Source organism: Protopterus annectens, chromosome 16.part0, assembly GCF_019279795.1.
Source record: "Protopterus annectens isolate FY-2018-M chromosome 16.part0, PAN1.0, whole genome shotgun sequence".
Classification (NCBI taxonomy): Eukaryota; Metazoa; Chordata; order Ceratodontiformes; family Protopteridae; genus Protopterus; species Protopterus annectens.
Genome location: NC_056750.1, coordinates 617,907,661 through 617,927,043, shown reverse-complemented (window position 1 = coordinate 617,927,043; position 19,383 = coordinate 617,907,661). Strand labels below are relative to the sequence as shown.

The 19,383-nt window shown below is 38.8% G+C and overlaps 1 protein-coding gene across 7 annotated transcripts in view; it reads left to right on the top strand.

Annotated features, from left to right (window-relative positions):
• Nucleotides 1-19,383, top strand: part of CIZ1 (CDKN1A interacting zinc finger protein 1) — a 2,016,138-nt gene that overhangs the window by 1,875,674 nt on the left and 121,081 nt on the right. For all 7 annotated transcript variants that reach the window (XM_044058876.1, XM_044058878.1, XM_044058879.1 and 4 more), the window contains one exon: nt 10,341-10,410. In XM_044058876.1, the coding sequence (XP_043914811.1) occupies nt 10,341-10,410 (70 nt within the window). The remainder of the gene's footprint in view (nt 1-10,340; nt 10,411-19,383) is intronic.

Below are 19,383 nucleotides of genomic sequence, written 5' to 3'. Positions count from 1 at the left end.
TGTGGTAGCAAGTGCTGTTGTAATAGGTAAATAGTCCTAAACACTTTCATTTGCACATTTTAGGAGCTTATTAGAGTGATGGCGGTTGTCTTTACTGTAAAAAAAAGGTTTGTAAGACTACTGAACTTGAAATTAAATGCATTGATAGTATTTTAGTAAAAGATGCTACAGAATTAGATAAGAGCAGTCAGGCGTACTGGGTCTCTTGTATTTTGGCTTTGCAATACTAAGTCATCAGTAGATGAAACAGATCTTAATATGGCAAAAATGATAAATCCTTTTGAGTCTTATAATGTCAGTAAGTAGCCATTTGAGTTGGGGTGTTGGAAGGCACTGAAAAAAAGTCATAATTGCAGAATTATATGCTTGTTGCCAACCAAGGCCAGAGAAACCTAAACCAGTTCAGACTGGATTATCCTGAAAGAACCTTACCTGGTGCAGAGTTCATTGCTGGAATCCCTGGGCCCATTTTTTCAGAACAGATGTGTACATCATTTGAGTCTGTCCTCAAGGACCCAACACGTGTCCTGGTATTGACTTAAGTGTGGTGTTTGCCTGCCCCTCAACAGATATTTGGACTGCCAAAGGCAGGCTGTTTTAGTGATGGCTTTTGATTTTTCAGTGGTGTTACTGATTTTCCAGAAAATATTTTCAAAACGTACAAGCACGCATAGTCCTACCTTAAATAAAAGGACCATTGACAAGGTTCTTTCTCCGACTGCTGCAATTTGAGGATTGGTTAATTAATACTGAGTGATGTATATAAACTATGAATTTTCCATTTAATTTTGTCTGAAGAAGTCATTCAACTGTGAATGACGAAAAGCGCTTCACAATAAAACTGTGTGTTTTTTCTGTTATCCTGGTTGCCTTGAAGGATTCATTTTTATCGTGGTTCTTTTAAGTGTAACAAGTGATCTGTTAGAACAGCATGACAAGAGAACTACACAGCTGCTAAACAGATTAAAATGACGCACAGTACTAGAACCAAGTACTTCTCTCTCTACTACCCTTTGGACAGTTTTATAAGATGGCTTAGAGTGCAGATTTATGAACAGCAGAATTATAAAAGTCCCCTGGAATGTTCGAAATTCTACTCTGCTTGTTATGCTTTTTGCAGTGCTGTGCATGTTTCTCATAATCAGATTCAGTATAAGTTTAATGAATAATAATATAAGGCATTTTGCCAGTATTAATTTATTAATTTGATAGTCCAGTGAGTATTGCATTAGAAGTAGTCAGACAAAGAAAAATTGTGTCTGACCTGTGGAATCATTCTGTTAGACAGCATGAGTCATGTGTAGATGATACTAGTGAGGTGTTAAACCTTGTGCTAGTGTTCTAGCAATGTGCGTGATGTTCTAAATAAATGTAAGGAGTTAAGTAGTCAAACATTGTACACTGAACAGAAATCAAACATTGTACACTGAACAGAAATCAGTTACCCAGGAAGATAAAATACACTGGCAAAAATAAGTCATACTTTGGAATGTGAGGAAAGTTTTGATTTCCTTAAGTGTTTGAAAACCAAGATGATAAAATGGACAGGATTTTCATTTTTCGGTAGATCGCTAGGAGTAGCAAGGCTTATTGATTGCTGTAATTTCTGTCTGGCAGAGCTTACAGTCATCCAATAATGATTCTGGTTCAATTTCTGACTTTGTATGAGAAGGAGCAGGGTTTTTTTTTCCCACAGTTGTGAAAACCTGGTGAAAAAGACATTCTCTGGAAGAAAGGCCAGTGTTTCTGGATGTTTGTGGATTTCACTAGCATGCAGCAAATGGTGCAATTTTCAGATGCAATCATAGTGTTGAATAGCATGAAGTAAAATACAAGTTACCTTTCTCAGTGGTCCAGAAAATGTTTTTTTTTTTTTCCATCAGGCTGAGTAAGCAATGGACCTTCTGCAAGGTATGCCTCAATCATTTGATTATGTGTGTGAGGTATCTGTGCTTGAACCTAATGAGGGTTAACGATTATCCTGAGGTTATAGAATTTGCTGATGAATGGGAGTCACAGTCTGAACATGAGGCAGGTGAGATTACACTCAACGGTGTGAATATTGGCTCAAGTTGATTGTCACTTTTGAAGTGATAGCTCAACCTCATGTGCAAAAATAGGCAAAAAGGGTTCTGGATGGATGTATTTGGTAACATGTACCTGGAAAATGGTGGTTACTTAGCTACTTGAGGAAACTTTATACTGATCTAAAGCATGATTCTGATGATTGGATGGTTACATAGTAAAGATCTCGTGATTTTGTTTTTTGTTTATATTAGAATGAAGCTTATTAATAAATCCAACTAGTTCTTTGTATTTCAAGTTGTGAAAGGAGACAAAACTGCACTCAGTTAGGGGTGCATTTAGACTTTGTCATTTAATGGAGCCTATGCTTGTCAGCTAAAGCTGACTGCATGATTTTATCTGTGAGCTTGCATAAGTGAAGGAATTTACTAATTAGCCAAATGACTTTTGCTTTTATATGAGGCTGTACAAAAACACTCAGAAGTTAAACGCAAAACTAAAACAAAAAATTGAATTGTTTACAAGGCACCTCACCTCTCAAAAATGTAGGTTTAGTGTTAGCCTTTCGGCTTTTCCCAGATAGGGGTCGCCACAGTGGAACTCTGGTCCACTAATGATTGGTAGTGGATTTTTACGGTGCCAAGTTGCCAGCCCGAAGCCCAGCCTTCAAAGAAGGTACACCCATTCACGCATGCATCTACCTGCATGTCTTTAAACATCACTCGACCGCGGGGAAGAAATGCAGACTCCACACAGAAGGCACTCCAGCCGAGAATCGAACGGGAGAATCTCTTTCTGTGAGGCGACGACGCTAACCGCTGCACCAATGCAGCCAATGTAGGTTTAGTGCTTTTGTTTATTCAAAGACTTCATCAAAATCTACTAAGAACATTAAAACAATTCCTTAAATACTGTCAAGTCACATGATACAGTTCAAGTTCTTAAAGATACAGTTGCACATATTTAATCACATTGGCATAAAAATACATTTTGTAGCACATTTCCTGAAATAGAGTAAAATTATTTCTAATCATTTTTAGCAAATTATTAGTTAATAAAATACAAAACACAAAGAAAAACATACACCATTAATTCAGTAATCTCGTTGCTGAGGACTATTTTTACAGTTTCATTCCCACTTATAAAATAGCTGATTATGCCTTTAAAACGCTGTCATTCAGGCCCAGAGGTTTACAGGCATTAAATCTAATCTGCATTTCCAGTTTGTTCTGCAAGTCGCCACCTGTTTCATCCATGTTTAATCTCTGCAACGCAAAGAACATAAAACTGTTAAAGTTTGGAGTCCATTGTGACATGTATGGTAACTACTTGGTTCCCTATCAGAAGCCTGAAACACTATAAGCTTGAAAATCAAAATCCTGAAACCAAAAGCCTGAAAATTCAAAATCCCGAAAACCCAAAATCCTGAAAACACAAAATGGACATACTGACGTCATTGTGGCTTTGCTATTGTTAGCCCTGTGGTGTTAGGTCATACGTTGGGTTCAGGTAAGTGTGCGGTTGGTTTTATGTTAGGGTTAGGGGCGGTTTAAGTGAGTTAGGGTTAGGGCGCAGGTTAGGCATGCATGCAGTAGTGACAAATATTGGGGTTAGGGGCGGTTTAAGTGAGTTAGGATTAGGGCGCGGGTCAGGTGAGTGTGCCATAGTGACGGACCTTAGGGTTAGGGTCAGGGTCAGTTGGTAGATATTAGTGTCTTTATAGTGACATGTTAGCATTATTTGTGTTTTCAGGATTTTGAGTTTCAGGATTTTGGGTTTTCGGGATTTTGAAATTTCAGGCTTTTGGTTTCAGGAATTTGATTTTCAAGCTTATAGTGTTTCAGGCTTCTGATAGGGAACCAACTACTTACATAAGTGTAGTCTTCAAAAGCCTGATGGAGTACAGTGGGGTTCAAGTACACAAACATGACATGACTTGTTTAATTCTACTTTTGCCTCCAGTGACCTGTCATCTTTTTGAAGTTGAGTGTTTACTTCAAGATATGTATTTTGTAAGTGATGCAGTATATAGTATTTACAGTAACATGAGGTGATGAGGAGACTATATATTTATTGACAATTAGAAGTTGCCTTAGCCAGGTGTGTTGATTGCAATGTGACTGCTTGATAGTTCCAAGTCTGATAAAGGTACACTGGTGTTTGTTTAGTAAAGGAAGAGTGATGCACCTTTCTTTGACTGTAACAGTCACTGAAGCCACTGAATCAGCAATGTATCTGATGTTTTATTTTCTGGTAACATGGCATAAATAAACTTTGAGACTCCTCAGTTATTAATGTTAATCAGATAACAGAAGAACCTGCAGGTATGATGCTTTTTCAAATACGTTGCTTCCTTATATCATGGGCACTATTTAATGTTACAGCTTCATGTTTGTGAATATTTAATACAAGGTTAGCTGTCAGATGTAATAGGCACTGTGATTCAGTAACAAGAAAAGTATGAGATTTCATTTGGGCCCAGCATCATGTAAACTGAGAAGGCAAACCAGTATAGAAACGCCACAGAGCGGGGGGAACTGCTAATTCATGCTTTGTTAATATGTGAAAGTGTGCGGGTCATCCAGTAGGGATGTAAATTTACTCTCTAGAAAGGCAAGATTGCATTTTTGGCATAGTTGGCCTTTACACGTCTGTTCATTAACTCCAGAAGCAAACAGTCCAGCATTACATTACTGTCTTTACTGATTTTCACAGTTAAATATTAGCATCATCCAGACCCCCAAATCCTTTATTCTTAAGGCACATATAACCATACTTCCCATTTTTTCACATGCTTCTTATAATGGTTGCCTACTCCAAACACAATCTGTCACTTCCTTGCTTAATTCTCCAATTTTCGCAGATTTTTATAAACCAGTCCACCTTGGAGCTGGTCAACTGTATGACTGTTGTTGGTGGAAATGCTGTCACTGCAAGTAAATGTCACTGCAGTGATTACTACAAGTGAATATCATTGAAAACCACTTTCAGCAAACATTGAGATTGTCCTTTTCCCCATATGAACCTCTATCAAATTCCGACCAGTCATGTATTGACTTTTTCATTGGCATTAATACACATCTCTTTCTTTATAAATTCCTCTCTCAGTAACTGTCATGTACTAAACCACCCTTTAAGTGCAAGTCCTCTGCTATCTAAATGTGGTGGTAGTATACAGAGGCTGAAACATTATATGTTAGGTAATGTGGCCCTGCAAAAAACATGTTTGCTTATCCCTAAAAATGTCTGTCAGCAATATGGATCCGAAGCAGTGGCACCTGTTAAAATTACAGCCAGTGAGTCAACAAGAATCCATGCATCCATCCAGCCATCCACGACAAATGAGCCCACTTTAGAACTGTTAAAACCTGATCCCACCATTCTGTTACCTACTCAACCAGTGAGTCAGCAAGAATCCACGCATCCATCCAGCCATCCATGACAAATGAGCCCACTTTAGAACTGTTAAAACCTGATCCCACCATTCTGTTACCTACTCAACCAGTGAGTCAACAAGAATCCATGCATCCATCCAGCCATCCACGACAAATGAGCCCACTTTAGAACTGTTAAAACCTGATCCCACCATTCTGTTACCTACTCAACCAGTGAGTCAAAAAGAATCCACGCATCCATCCAGCCATCCACGACAAATGAGCCCACTTTAGAACTGTTAAAACCTGATCCCACCATTCTGTTACCTACTCAACCAGTGAGTCAACAAGAATCCACGCATCCATCCAGCCATCCACGACAAATGAGCCCACTTTAGAACTGTTAAAACCTGATCCCACCATTCTGTTACCTACTCAACCAGTGAGTCAACAAGAATCCATGCATCCATCCAGCCATCCACGAAAAATGAGCCCACTTTAGAACTGTTAAAAGCTGATCCCACCATTCTGTTACCTACTCCGTATTTTCTGATTTCCCTACTAGTCTTGTGTACTGTATGGAGTCAAAGGATGGGAAATGCTTAAGAATGTCATACCTGTAGGAATATGTCCACTCATTTCATTTTCAGTCCAGTCATAAACATTTAGTTCAAATGACAGAACTGCTACCCGTATGAATTCATTTTGCCTCCCCCATCTTTCAATATCTTTAATCATAATTGTACTTACGAATTTCTCCAACTTTCCTGCATTCTACCAATATCAGAATGACTTCTAGAGCATAAACCATTGTGTGAGATTACACATAATAAAAGCAGATGGTTGACGTTTTCCTGTCTTCATGGTGTATGGTTACGTTCAACAAATCATTTTGTGAACAGTCTAATGGCTTCACATTTTTCTGTGGGCTATAATGAGATACAGCCTAACAGACAAACTTTCAGTAATGTGCAAAGAAAACTTTTTTTGCATTGGGTCAAACCTCCTTTCATCCCATCTGTCTTCCCTAAGGCCATCACAACCCATGCTACTATGGTTTAACAACTACTAAACCAATAGATATCAGTCTATTAAATGTCTGCACTTTTTTCTCCCTTCCTTCCTGTCAATACTGGTGTGCCACAGGGTTCCATTCTCGGCCGTCTACTCTTTAATATATTCACTAACAGTTTACTTAAATCCTTGTTTTACTGTTTTCATTTTATTTGTAAATCATTCAGCTTACCAAATTCACAATCCATACCCTCTGTCTTCATTTTTCTGTACTCTCTCTAGGACCTTGTATCATTGTAGGAAAAAAAAAAAGTTCTATTGCAGATTTCATCTGGGCTGACACTACTGAATTTCTAAGAGCTTTTTATCTCAGTCAAGAAAAAACTGTTAAATACCATTAAAACATCTGTCCCAGTCAGTTACAGAAATGTAGCAGATTGCACCTATTCAGGCATATCTGTTAATTCACTAGCAGCAAAGAATAAACTGAATCTCTGAATCCAAATTTTAGACTTTTCTGCTGAGTTTCTTTGCAGTGAGAATATTTTTAGTGGCTGTATTTGGAGCATATTTCCACATAAAATTACACTTCTTTCCTTAAGCAAATATATATTTTTCACTTCTACAGGCATATTTTTTTCACTCTGACACCAAGCGGTGATTGCATGCTGTCAGGAAGTAAGTGAGACAGATTCTGGACTTAGGCTAACCTTCATAAGGTCTGTTATCAGACTGAATTTTCTAGAAGGAACATGTACTGGTTTATATAAACCAGGAGTGTCCAACCCGCGGCCCGCGGGCCGCATGCGGCCCTCAGAGCTCTTCCATGCGGCCCGCGACCCTTAAATTTAAATTTAATTGAAATTTAACTTTTTTTCCGTGTGTTTACACGTCCGCGTACTTCAGCTGTTCTGCGCATGCGCCAACTTACTTTTTTCACTTTTTTTTCATGCCAGCGTCTTTCCGCTGGTATGCGCATGCGCCAAAACACCGTTCGGTCGTTTTTTATATTTGCGGTAAAGCTGAAGGAAGTAGCGAGATCGTGGCGAAGAGTGAGAGGATTTATTTTATTTCACAGTACACACTGACTACACTACAACATCTCCAGCAGTAAAAGGTAAGCTAAGTAATTTTCTTCTTGGTTAAAGGATGCAGTTTCACTTTCTACTGCAATTTGAGTTTATGCAATGCAGACAGCCTACTACAAACATCTCAGAAATGTGCAGCATCCTAACCCTAACCTAACGTATCACAAATGATTACTATAAAATTAATTTCACACACATGTAAGCAGCTTTACATGTGCAGACATTTTAAAACAACAAACAAGTAATTTCAGATGTACAGGAGTATTTTACTTTCCGAAAGTAAGTGAATCCAGACAGTGACTGCTTTGCATTTTTAAAGACTAAAAAAAACACCTTCTCTTAATTATGCTGCTTTGCCTCCAAACATGAAAAAAAATTAACTAAGCTGATTTATTTTAAAGTTATAGAAAAGAACATATAGCCAGGTACAACACAAATAGAGACAGCAATATTATACCTTTAATAACTATTACTGTTAGCTTGCAAAGTGTACAAAAAATAATGTCTGGAGAATGTAACAATGCTGGATTTCTAAGCACTAGAACTGTAGAATCTGCGACTGTGCTGTTACTAAACTTGTCAAATGCAATGTGGCAGAGAGAAGAGGGGAAAGAATTACAGGACTGATGGATTCAGGGAGCATGATTGTATTAGTTATAGTACACAGTATGTCTGTAAGCATAAAACAACTACTAGTAAAAAGAAAATGTATCATTTCCTGCAAGTGTTGTGTGTTTTTTGGTTGTATGGTTTGCATTGTTTTTCGGCATAATTGATACAACTACATTGTAAAGCTGTGCACAGTTTTCAGAAAATATTTTTGGACTTGGGTCTGGGAAGGTAATGTGGAGTTGTTTGTAGTGAAAATTTAAAACACCTCGATAATCAAACTTTTTCATGCATTATAGTAGTTGTGTCTTAAAAAATCAAGGACTGCTTTCTTTGTGTAAAACAGGATATTTTAAGCAAACTTGTCCTTACTTAACTTGTGAAGAGTGTGGCCAAAGCCAAAAAGTAAGCATCAGATTTCTCTTCTGTCCTGGCTAATGAGACTTACGATGATGGAAATGAATGTACTGTAACAGAAGGGGAGGGGGTGAAGAAATAAAGTAACCTCAAAGAAAAAGAAGAGTAGACAGTGGGAGACAGACACAAAACATTAATATTTTTTTCTAATACAGTGTTAACGGATAGATTTCTACTGTTTGTGGGAATTGTAAAGTTGGCTAAGCAATTTGAGTGTGATGTTTATGTTTCAGGTCGATATTGCAAACGTTTCTGATAGAGTACAAACAGTCTTTTTGGAGGGAAGGGGTTCTTGTCATTTGGACCACAACAATGTTCTGGGGATAGTTACTCTTATTTTATAACAAAATGTTTGTATTTGGCACGTAAATGTAGTTACACTAGGAAGAATTTTGGTACAGGACATAGAAAATGGAGGTAACAGATGAGAGTAATCAATGTGTGTGTCTGAATGACAATAAGGAAATAGCTGCAGGATAAAACTGAATTGTGGATAAGTACAGAATACACTGTTATTTGGACCAATTTTAATTCCTGTCTGATAGTGGAGTAGAAAAGGAAAATACACAATTAGGAGATGTAAATGTTGTTGTAGTCACTAGTGTCTTTTGGCTTTTCCTGGTTAGGGGTCGCCACAGCAGAACTCCAGTCTGCTAATGATTGGTAGTTGATTTTTACGTGCCGAGTTGCCAGCCCTGACGCACAACCTTCAACAAAGGTACGCCCATTCACGCATGTCTCCACACTGAAGACGCTATAGCTGAGAATTGAACCAGACAGCAACACACAACCGCAGCACCACCACCACGGTCTAATTAGGAGGTGTGAATATTAGTCATTAATAAATAAAAATAGACCGTTCGGTGGGGGTGGAGGCTTACTTAAGGGGGAATTTAGCAACCCCAATATAGATTATGCAAGCACGGTGTGTGTTATGTGTCATTCCTGAAATAAGCAGACACCGTGGAGAGCATAATAGTAATTATTGAATGGGCTGCAAATTTATTTTTGGATGTTTTTTTTTTTTTAAATATTATTAGTATTTTAATTTATTCATTGTTCAAATTCACCCACAATACAGCCAGTGGGTCGACTTTGTATTAGTCCGCATATACCTGGGGTATTTTGCTCTTCAGTTTACGGAACCTCTTTTTTTTACGTGAGAGACCTTTTTTTTTTTTGGTCCTCACTTGCCGTTTGCAATAATATATTTTACACGTGGCCCCCAGACCATTTCTGTTGACTCAATGCGGCTCTTGCAAAAGGTTGGACACCCCTGATATAAACATTCATCTTTCAATAGCTAGCTCATTAGTAGTTAAAGTGAAGCTGCATATCCTATATATGACACTGGGGATCATTACAAGTCACTGTTCTTGATTAAATGGTGATAGTCGGTTGGCTAAGGAGAAATTATAGGAGTCACAAGCTGCAATCTTTTGAGTTATTTAAGATATTTTTGTCTGCTTCACTGGCTGAGTTATGTTAAATGTCTTTTGCATTCACTATTCCTGACCCTTTCTTTGTTTATGACACATTTTGAATCTCTTCCAATTATAACTTCTTTAGAAGCATTGTTATAACATTTTCCTGTTTGTTTAATTTATTTAGATACAATGTTATAACATTTTTCTGTTTTTTTTTTATTTAGATACAATGTTATAACATTTTTCTGTTTTTTATTTAGATACAATGTTATAACATTTTCCTGTTTGTTTAATTTATTTAGATACAATGTTATAACATTTTTCTGTTTTTTATTATTTAGATACAATGTTATAACATTTTTCTGTTTTTTTTTTTAACATTGCAGGTTAGAAAAAAGGATTCAAGCCTACAAGCAGCTGAAGGTGGTAGTACTTACAATCCTAACACTTTCTATGGTAAGTGTAGACTGGATAATTTGTGTTCTTGGCATGATCTATGCAGGTCTTTAAGGTGGCGAAAAGAAACTGGCAGCATTATCATTTATGAGGCTGCACTTGACATTAACAGTTTTGCTTAATATGTATGGAAAATTGGTTTCTGGGCTTAAGAGTGCAGCCAAGCATGCACCAAATATACACCATGATTATTTTTGAACAGGGGCAGCATTTTACCAGCTCAAAGATACTAAATGTCCAATCTTAATTTATTGTTTATTTATTTATTGACATTTGTTGACCGGGAAAGTCCACTGGGTCAGGAACCCATTTTCAGTGGAGGTCTGGGGAGAAAAGCTCCGCAATTAATACAGTCAAATAAAAATATAGACACTTGACAAAACATTTTTTTAAAGCAGAAATATGCAAAAATTAAAAAAAAAATTATAAAAGTAGAATACATAGACGATATAAAACTTATCAGTATGTATCAGAACTTATATAAATGTAGATAACAGTTAGTATGTACAAAGCTTGAATTGTTTCTTTTTGACATCGTATGAAAAAAATATGGCAGTTCTTGCCGAACAGTTATAGTGGTAATTGAGCTGTATTGCTGTCAGGATAAAAGTTATTTTGAACTGTGGAACTGGATTAGAAATAAGTAGTGAAGGTTTTATGGCGGTTTGGTTGATTTGCATTGGCATTTAAGGTTATGTATGAAGTAAGTTTTTAATGCTACTTTATGCAGTCTATTTGGGTAATGTGTGAGGGTAAGGAGTTCCATTTTTTTAGCAATGCTATGGGAGAAAAAGCATTGTCTAGCTCTTTTGTTGGGCTTGGGTACACTTACTAGCAATTTGTTGGAGCATCTTAGGATAAGTGAAGGGATATAGGTTTGTAGCATTGATGAGAGAGTTGGGCAGGTATTTGGTTTGTAAATTAGTTTATGGGCTAGTGTTATTTGGGTATAGCAAAGATAGTTTGGGAAATCCAACCAGTTCAGTTCAGAGATTGCTTGGGAGTGGTGTAAGGCTTTCCTGAGGTGAATTTAATTATTTTATAGTAATAAGACTGAAGTTTATTGCTAAGGGATGAATGAAGTTTAGTAAAGATGACACTACCATAAAGTAGAGTAGGGATAGGTAAGGTGCTTGCCAGTTTGTTTTGGTGTTCTTGTCCATGTAAAATTTGATGATAAAGTTTGCCAAGTTTAAAGTGTGTTTTCTTTATTGCGTTGAGAATGTGTGTTTCAAAGGTGAGTTTAAAATACATAAATGAGACAAAAAAAAGATGTGAACGAATCAACAAAGAAGTTATTTGTATCCACTGCAATATATTCTTGTTGTGATGCTAATTGCCTTGTTAAAGGGTCTAGTGTAAGTGCATAATCTTTAATTAAAATATATGCCGTGGAGCAAAGGGCAGTTATTTTTAGGAAGCGGCAGTAGTACCGATACTAAGTGTACAAATTTGAAGTTTTTGGCTACATTTATATATAAGTAGACCACACAGATACGTTTTATCCGCACGTCATATTGTGTATGTGTGTTTTTGCTTGTGCATGCATGCATTTGCATTTTTTTTTAATTTTCCCAGCTCCCCTTAACTTTAATCTGAGAGTCATGATTTGTGTAGGACTGTATTGTACAGTTGTCAGCTGTTGCACTGCATTGCTTGCCATTTATTCTGATGCTCATGCGTCATTTCTTGAAAAACTCCATTGTGCGATCTTTGTCATTTAGCCTATCAGTAAGGAGTGCCAGTGCCTACCTTAACCCCCTCCCCCTCACTTCTGACTATTTTTGAATGGGGGAGAGGGGTTAATGGCAGACTACCAAATACCAGCTCCCCATTACAGGTGGTACATGTACTATACAACTCGACAAAAATAGTAGCAGTGTTGATAGTTGTTTCACTGAGAAAACACTGTTTTGCACCATCAGCAGCCCCAACTTGTCTACAGGATTGTTTTACCCTGTGGTTTTCTGTGCTCCTGCATCAGCTAGAAACAATTGATTATCTGCTATCTGGATCCCTCATACAGGATACTAACAACACTTTGTGTGTGTGTGTGTGTGTGTGTGTGTGTGTGTGTGTGTGTGTGTGTGTGTGTGTGTGTGTGTGTGTATGTATATATATATATATATATATATATATATATATATGTGTATATATATATATATATATATATCTATATACACACATACATATATACACACACACACACACACTTTTGTTTACAAAGATGCTGCGGATAGCCTGCTTATTTTGAAGTTTTTCTTGCTTGAATTCAACAGTGTTATTCAAATTCTATACCGAGATGGAGAAATGAGTTTCTTGAATTGTGAAAGTAAGGGAAAAATAGCGAACACATAACCTTGAAGCTTTAATACTAATGCTAATATATTCTGTGCAAATATTCTTTTAAGAATGAATTGTCTTTTTCCTCCTTTACAATAAAACTATATGGATTTAAAGTATACCATTCAGAAAATAATACAAAGACTTGATATGGATATATCAATTTTGTTTCATTTTTTTTATTTTAATTTGTTAATTGGGATAGAGCATTATGTTATCTGAAACAGTTTACTCAGGCATATCCAAGATTTGTATAGAACAAGTGAATTAGCCATCTTGTTTAGCTATATTTTTTCACTAAGTGCTTCAGCATTGCCATACAAAGTTAGCCCCCTCCCCATACAAATGCCATCATAACAATAAGTAAAAGTAAAGAGGCATACTAACATGATAGCATCTTTCCTGCAACCTTCTTAGTTTATAATACTTGGAGTCAAGTGGGGGTAGGTAAAATAAAGCATTGCCAGTATTGCTATTGTCTGGAAGACTGTGTTCACTTCCAAAATCGTATGTATCTTTCTATGAAGCATGAGATGGTGTGTCATCATTCTTCATGATTTGTAGGACATAGCCCATTTACTTGCAGATAAACTTTGCTCTGACTTCATCCCCCTCCACCCAAGCTCCTAGATCACATACCAGCTTCCACACACCCACCCCCAAATCTCCTAGGAGCACATCCTCAAAGCACTTTCCATGGCAAAGGACACTGCTTCTATAGGGCTTGATAACATACCTGGATGCCTACTGGTCAGTCTGAAACAGGACCTTTCAAATTCCATGCAGAGGCTCTACAGTATCAGCCTCTAATCAGGGTTTGTCCCAGACGAGTGGAGGCCTGCAACAGTTATCTCCCTCCTCATCAGCTGACCCTGACAACTACAGATCTATAAGCCTGTCCAGCTTCATGTGTAATGCTATGGAAAGGGTCATTATGTAATTAATAAATAAGGATATGGCCAGCCTACAAACTCTTTTAACTCAAGCCATTTAGGTGTTCTCCAGGGCAGATCCTGCCTACTTAATGTAGTTGACGTCTTCTAAAAGGTTACTGAAACATTGGATGAGGCAAAATCTAGACAAACCTCATATGTAGACCTTGAAAAGATCTCCATCACCATCCCCTACTCGGTCATAGTTGATAAATTCATCCAGCAAAATGTAAATCCTTTTGTAACTCGTTAGATTGTAAACTGTCTCACCAGTAGACACCAGGAAATTAGTTTAGGTAGATATTACTCCTCCAAAAGATCGGTCACTAGTGATGTACTTCAAATTTTAGTCCTTGAGCCACTCTTGTTTGGCATCTACTTCTCGGAGGTCAGAGCTGATGTTAAGGGTTTATGGCTGATTATGTTTGCATATGGCTGTAAACTTGGTTCCATCATGAACTCAACAGAAAATACAAAGATCCTTCAGCAAGGTCTTTCCAAAATAAGTAGATGGTGTCAACACCACTACTTAAAGCCAGTGCCAAAAAATGAACAAGTGTATCCTTCAGCATGCATGGATTTCTCCACATCTATTGCATTGACAACACAGCCCTGAAAATTGACTCAGTAGTGAGGGATCTGGGAACCAATGTGGACACTGAGCTGTCATTCAATCACTATGTTTCCAATGTTGTAAGGAAGTCCTTTTTTCATTGTACAGGTTATTAGTATGGCGTCCGGGTCCAGGGAGGTGATCATGCCACTGTATTCTGCACTCATTAGGCCAGTCACTGAGTATAATGCCCTCTTCTGTATATACCTGTCCAAAATCCTGACAGAATTCAAGCAACTACAATGCTCTCACTAAGAAAACCAGTGGCCTAAGTCACAAAAGCAACAATAATTGTCTCAATGCCCTGTCCCTCTTTTGACATCTTACAGGCTACTGAGGGGTGATCTCTGCTTCTTGTCCTGATCCTTACCAACCCCATTCTTTCAGATCTACTACATATCTGCAAGTCTAATAGTGACAGAAATCTCTTTTGCATCTTAAATAGAACATGCTTGAGGATAGATCTATTTTTCATAGAAAGTACCACTTCTCTGGACTCGTCTTTCTCTTCATGTAAAGTCTTTCTCTTACTCTAGTCAAATGGAATCTGGATGAGTGGATGGGAAACCACAAGTTTCACCCCTGTACTGACACATTTGTCCCTTACAGATATAAATGTCTTCCTGCCCCTGGGTTATTCAGACTCGTAATACAAGGGGGCCCAGAGTTAATAGTAGTAAAACTGCTAGTGCTAAAACTTATTCAGAACTGGCCTTGTGCAAAAGCTGTACCTGTGAACAGTAGCCAACTGAGATTGTCATTGTACAGTGCAAGCAAGTTTAACATCAAGAGCCTTGCTGTATATTAGCTTCAGCTAGTCAGATATGCGCTGCTCTTTGGTGGCAAATGGCTGTGACATCCCTCCAAAAGAGTAGTCTTTACACTCTAAGGACCACTTACCTAATTGGTCACTGTCCTTTCACTTGACCGTTAGATTGCCCTATGGAAATGAGTTACTTCATAATCTCTGCTTCTTGGTGTCTGCATTCAGTTAGTGAAAGAACACTTGTTTTACTTTGTGCCTCCATGCTAATTGCTGAGCACTGGCTATAAACTCATTGCTTTCTGTAATAAAGAGAATGAAGTTTAGAAGCCTTAGCTTTGCTTTGCTGCCCTACCCCACTCACCTGTCTTTTCTGTACTATTATATTACCCATATACACCTATCACCTGTGACACCGAATTGCTGTACCTCCCCAAACAACTTTACTTCTATCGTAGACTCACTCCTTTGTTTATTTACCTATTCTCAACTTCCATCTAACATTTAGCATCATTCCCATCAGCCTTCCCCCACCCCATTCTGCTTTCTGCTTTGTTGGCTCCTGTTCAGACCCCTCCCCAACAGTACCTCAAAGAAAACAATTGCCAGAACTCCTTCAATTCATCCCACTAGTCACTGGTCATATACTGCAATTATATTAATATTTATATCTCAGCCTTCCCCTCATCTCACTGTTGTGCTTAGCTTTTACCCCTCTATCCTAAGTTTCTACATCAGTACACAACTAAATCAGTAAATTCTGCTTTACTACCCTTCCTTACCTATACCTATTCTAAACTGTTAACAGACACCTCACCACATACATTCATCCTGATTTATGTTAGTATTTCCCACACTTGTACTATTAAACACCCACATATCTCAAAGTCACCTATAAGTCTACAGACTCACCACAATCTTGTTATTCTAAATTCTGACTTCTACTTACCCAAATAAACCCTCCTAATTCTAATCTTAACTACATTCTTATCCTCTGTCCTTCAAACTCCTCTGTTTCTTAAGTTTCAAAAACATGTTTCTCCTGCAGTTGCTCATACTAGTACCTCTTCCCCAACCTACAGACAAAACATCCTGCCAGCATCCATTAACCTCACAGTTCCAACAAAACTTAGATTTTGTCCTTCAAGCAAAATACCTCTAGGATGTTCTTCTTGTTTCACTTTTGCAGTCATCACATTTGGGTTATCTGCTTGCAGTAGCCCTCAGTTGGCCTGATTATCAAAGTCTTGGGTCCTGCGTCAGTTGCTGTCTCATCTTCCATGACAGCAGGTATTCAGGGGTATAAAGCATGCAGCCGACGCCATTACATCAGTCTTTCTTGCCGTACGGTGCCAGAAGCAGAAGCAGTTCGCAAGTGCTGGTCGGCCGACTCCAGAAAGTTTCGTTTTCGAGTTTCAGAACCAAAAAGTACCCCATTGGGGAAATATTTTCTTGTTCTAAACCGATGTCAGTAAAAGTCAATAATTGTATTTCTTGTGGAAAGCAAATACATCATAAAGATTTTCATTTGTACTGCATTCCTTGCCTAGGCCCTGACCATTATGTACCTCGCTGTCAGTTTTTTGTGCCTTATTTAAGCAACCAACTATTCGTCGTCGGTATATTTACGCTTCTAAATATTTTGGTACTCGGTTCAATTATCCAGATATGGCTTCGGTAAGCCACCCGACTACCAACATTCCGAAAAAACGCAAAGACAGAGACAGACCGCAAAGGTCCAAAGTTGCCGACGAAGCTTCTCCTAAGCTAGTCACCAGTTCACCGGGTACTCAGTGAGGTGCTTTCGCAGCCCCTGATACCCGCTACTTCAAATTCGCAGGCCTCTACTGAGACCCATTCGGAGTCCAGTATGCCGCGAGATGCTTCAACTGTGGAACCTGCGTATGTCTCTACATTGGATGGGTCTGGAGCCGCCGTGCAGGCACCGGCTTCTAGGGGTGTATTCAGGTCTACTGACTTGCATATTAAATCGATGCCATCTTCTTCTTCAAGGCCTAAAACTCGATCCATGCCTAGAAAACCAACGCCCAGACCACATGGTCAGGCCTCTGTGCCTAAAAAACAAATGATAAGAATGGCTGAAGACCTTATTACTTTAATCAGGGGAAGCCAACCTTCCCCCTCTAAGAGACCTAGGATTGAATTTTCTTATCATTCTTCTGATCAGGATTCTGAATTTTCTGTTTCCTCTGATGACCAGGATTTACCGTTATCTATCTATGAGGATTCTGATGCAGAGGACTCTATTCCCTCTGCTTCCCCTCCAGAGGATTTCTCTTTTGGTGAAACCTTGCATACTCTTAGGGAACATTTTCGCTGGGAAAGCTAGGATTACTCTGATTCTAAAAAGAGGCTTATGGATTTCTTACTCCTGCCCCAACACAGGCCTTTAGCTATTCCCCCTGTACTGGACATTGTTGATGATGCCTTTTCGGAATCTAGCTTGGCCCCTGACTCCTTACCTCCTGCTCCCAGAAAACCAGATAGATGATATAGGGTTCCAGACTCTCAAATTCCTCTCTAAAAATCCTACTGCGGATCCTGAGACCATATCACAGGGACACAAGGGCATTAAGGCTACTACTGCCAAATACACTTCTGCAACCTTGGCCATTAGGGCCTTAAACTGCCAGTTTCATATGTTAAAGTATCAGCAGCATATCATTGGATTGCTTAAACAGAAAATTATGTTGATTCCTGACTGTGCTGAAAATAAAGATTTACAGGATTTAAGGCATTCTGCTGAACAAGTTGGAAAGCATACTTTGCAATGTGGTTTTGATTCACTAGAGGCATCTTGCAGGGCTGTTGTCACTGGGTCTGTACTTCGAAGGCATGCTTGGCTTAAGGAGCAATCTTTGCCAGATCAAGTTAAAGCTAAATTGCTGGATCCTCCCTTAAACCAGGACTGCCTGTTTGGCAACAAAGCTGAAGAAGTACTTAAAAAGATGGGGGGAAAGCTAAATCTATGCAAACTGTTAAAGATTTCCTGCAAGTACAGCCTCCCACATTTAGTAGGCATTGGCCCTCTAAGAATTGGTCCTTTCCCTTCTCAGTCCAAACCCAGAACCAGCAGAATACCCAGGCTTCAGTCCCAAGGTACGCACAGGACTAAGCAGCGGGGGGCTCCCACTTCCAAAGCAGGGAGTAGTAAGCCTCAATGACGTAACTTTAAAACTTCCAACCCCTTCTCAACTGACTGCTCTTTTGGGGGAAAGATTGCTCTGCAGTCAAAAAATTGGGATAGGACAAATGAGTTTCAAATGTAGTTTCCCCAAGGATACAGAGTTCACTTCCACACTTTACCAACCCCAAACAGTTGGCCAGATCTCCCCCCCATATCAGTGGGCAGAGGCTCAAAAGCAAGTTCTCTCTCTCTCTTAAGTATCAGAGCTATTCAAACTGTCCCAGAAGAGGAAAGAGGAAAAGGTTTCTACTCAAGACTTTTCCTGGTGCCCAGAAAAGACAACTCCTGGCGTCCTATCCTGGACCTCTCCATCCTAAACACATTTTTGGTGATCCCAAAATTCAAGATGCTAACTCTTCACCAGTTGTTTCCTATGCTAGGCATGGATGCCTGGTTGGCAACACTGGATTTAAAGGAAGCCTCCCTGCACATCCCAATCGGAGAATCTTGCAGAAGATACGTATGCTTCAAAGCAGGCTTCATGCACTATCAGTTCTCTGCACCGCCCTTTGGCTTATCTACTGTGCCCAGGGTATTCACAAAGTGCCTAGCTCCAGTCATTGCATTTTCAGGCAAACAAATATTCAAATATACCCATACCTGGACGATTGTCTAATTCAGGCAGAAAGCCAGGACATACTATTGAATCATCTAGTGTTTATACAAAAATTGCTAACTTCTCTGGGGTACACCATAAATGAAAATAAATCACATCTTATACCCTGTCAACAAATTGTATTCCTGGGAGCAAGCTTGAACACAACTTCTCAGATGACTTTCCTCACTCCAGAGAAACAAGTTCATTTGACAGCCTACTTCAAACTAATGGCCACAAAGACCCTGCTATCTGCAAGACAAATACTGCAAGCCTTGGGGTTCATGGCCTCCTGCATTCTCCTAATTCCATATGCAAGACTGCATATGAGGCAACTACAGTGGTATCTAAAAAGCCTATGGTGTCAACATTCTGAGGATCTAGAAGCAATGATTCCTATCGTACCTTGCCTACAGATAGAGTTCCTTTGGTGGGCAGAGGCCTGCCACCAAAACAAGGGACTGCCATGCAGTCTATCCCCTACCACCCAAACCCTAACAACAGACGCATCAGACTATG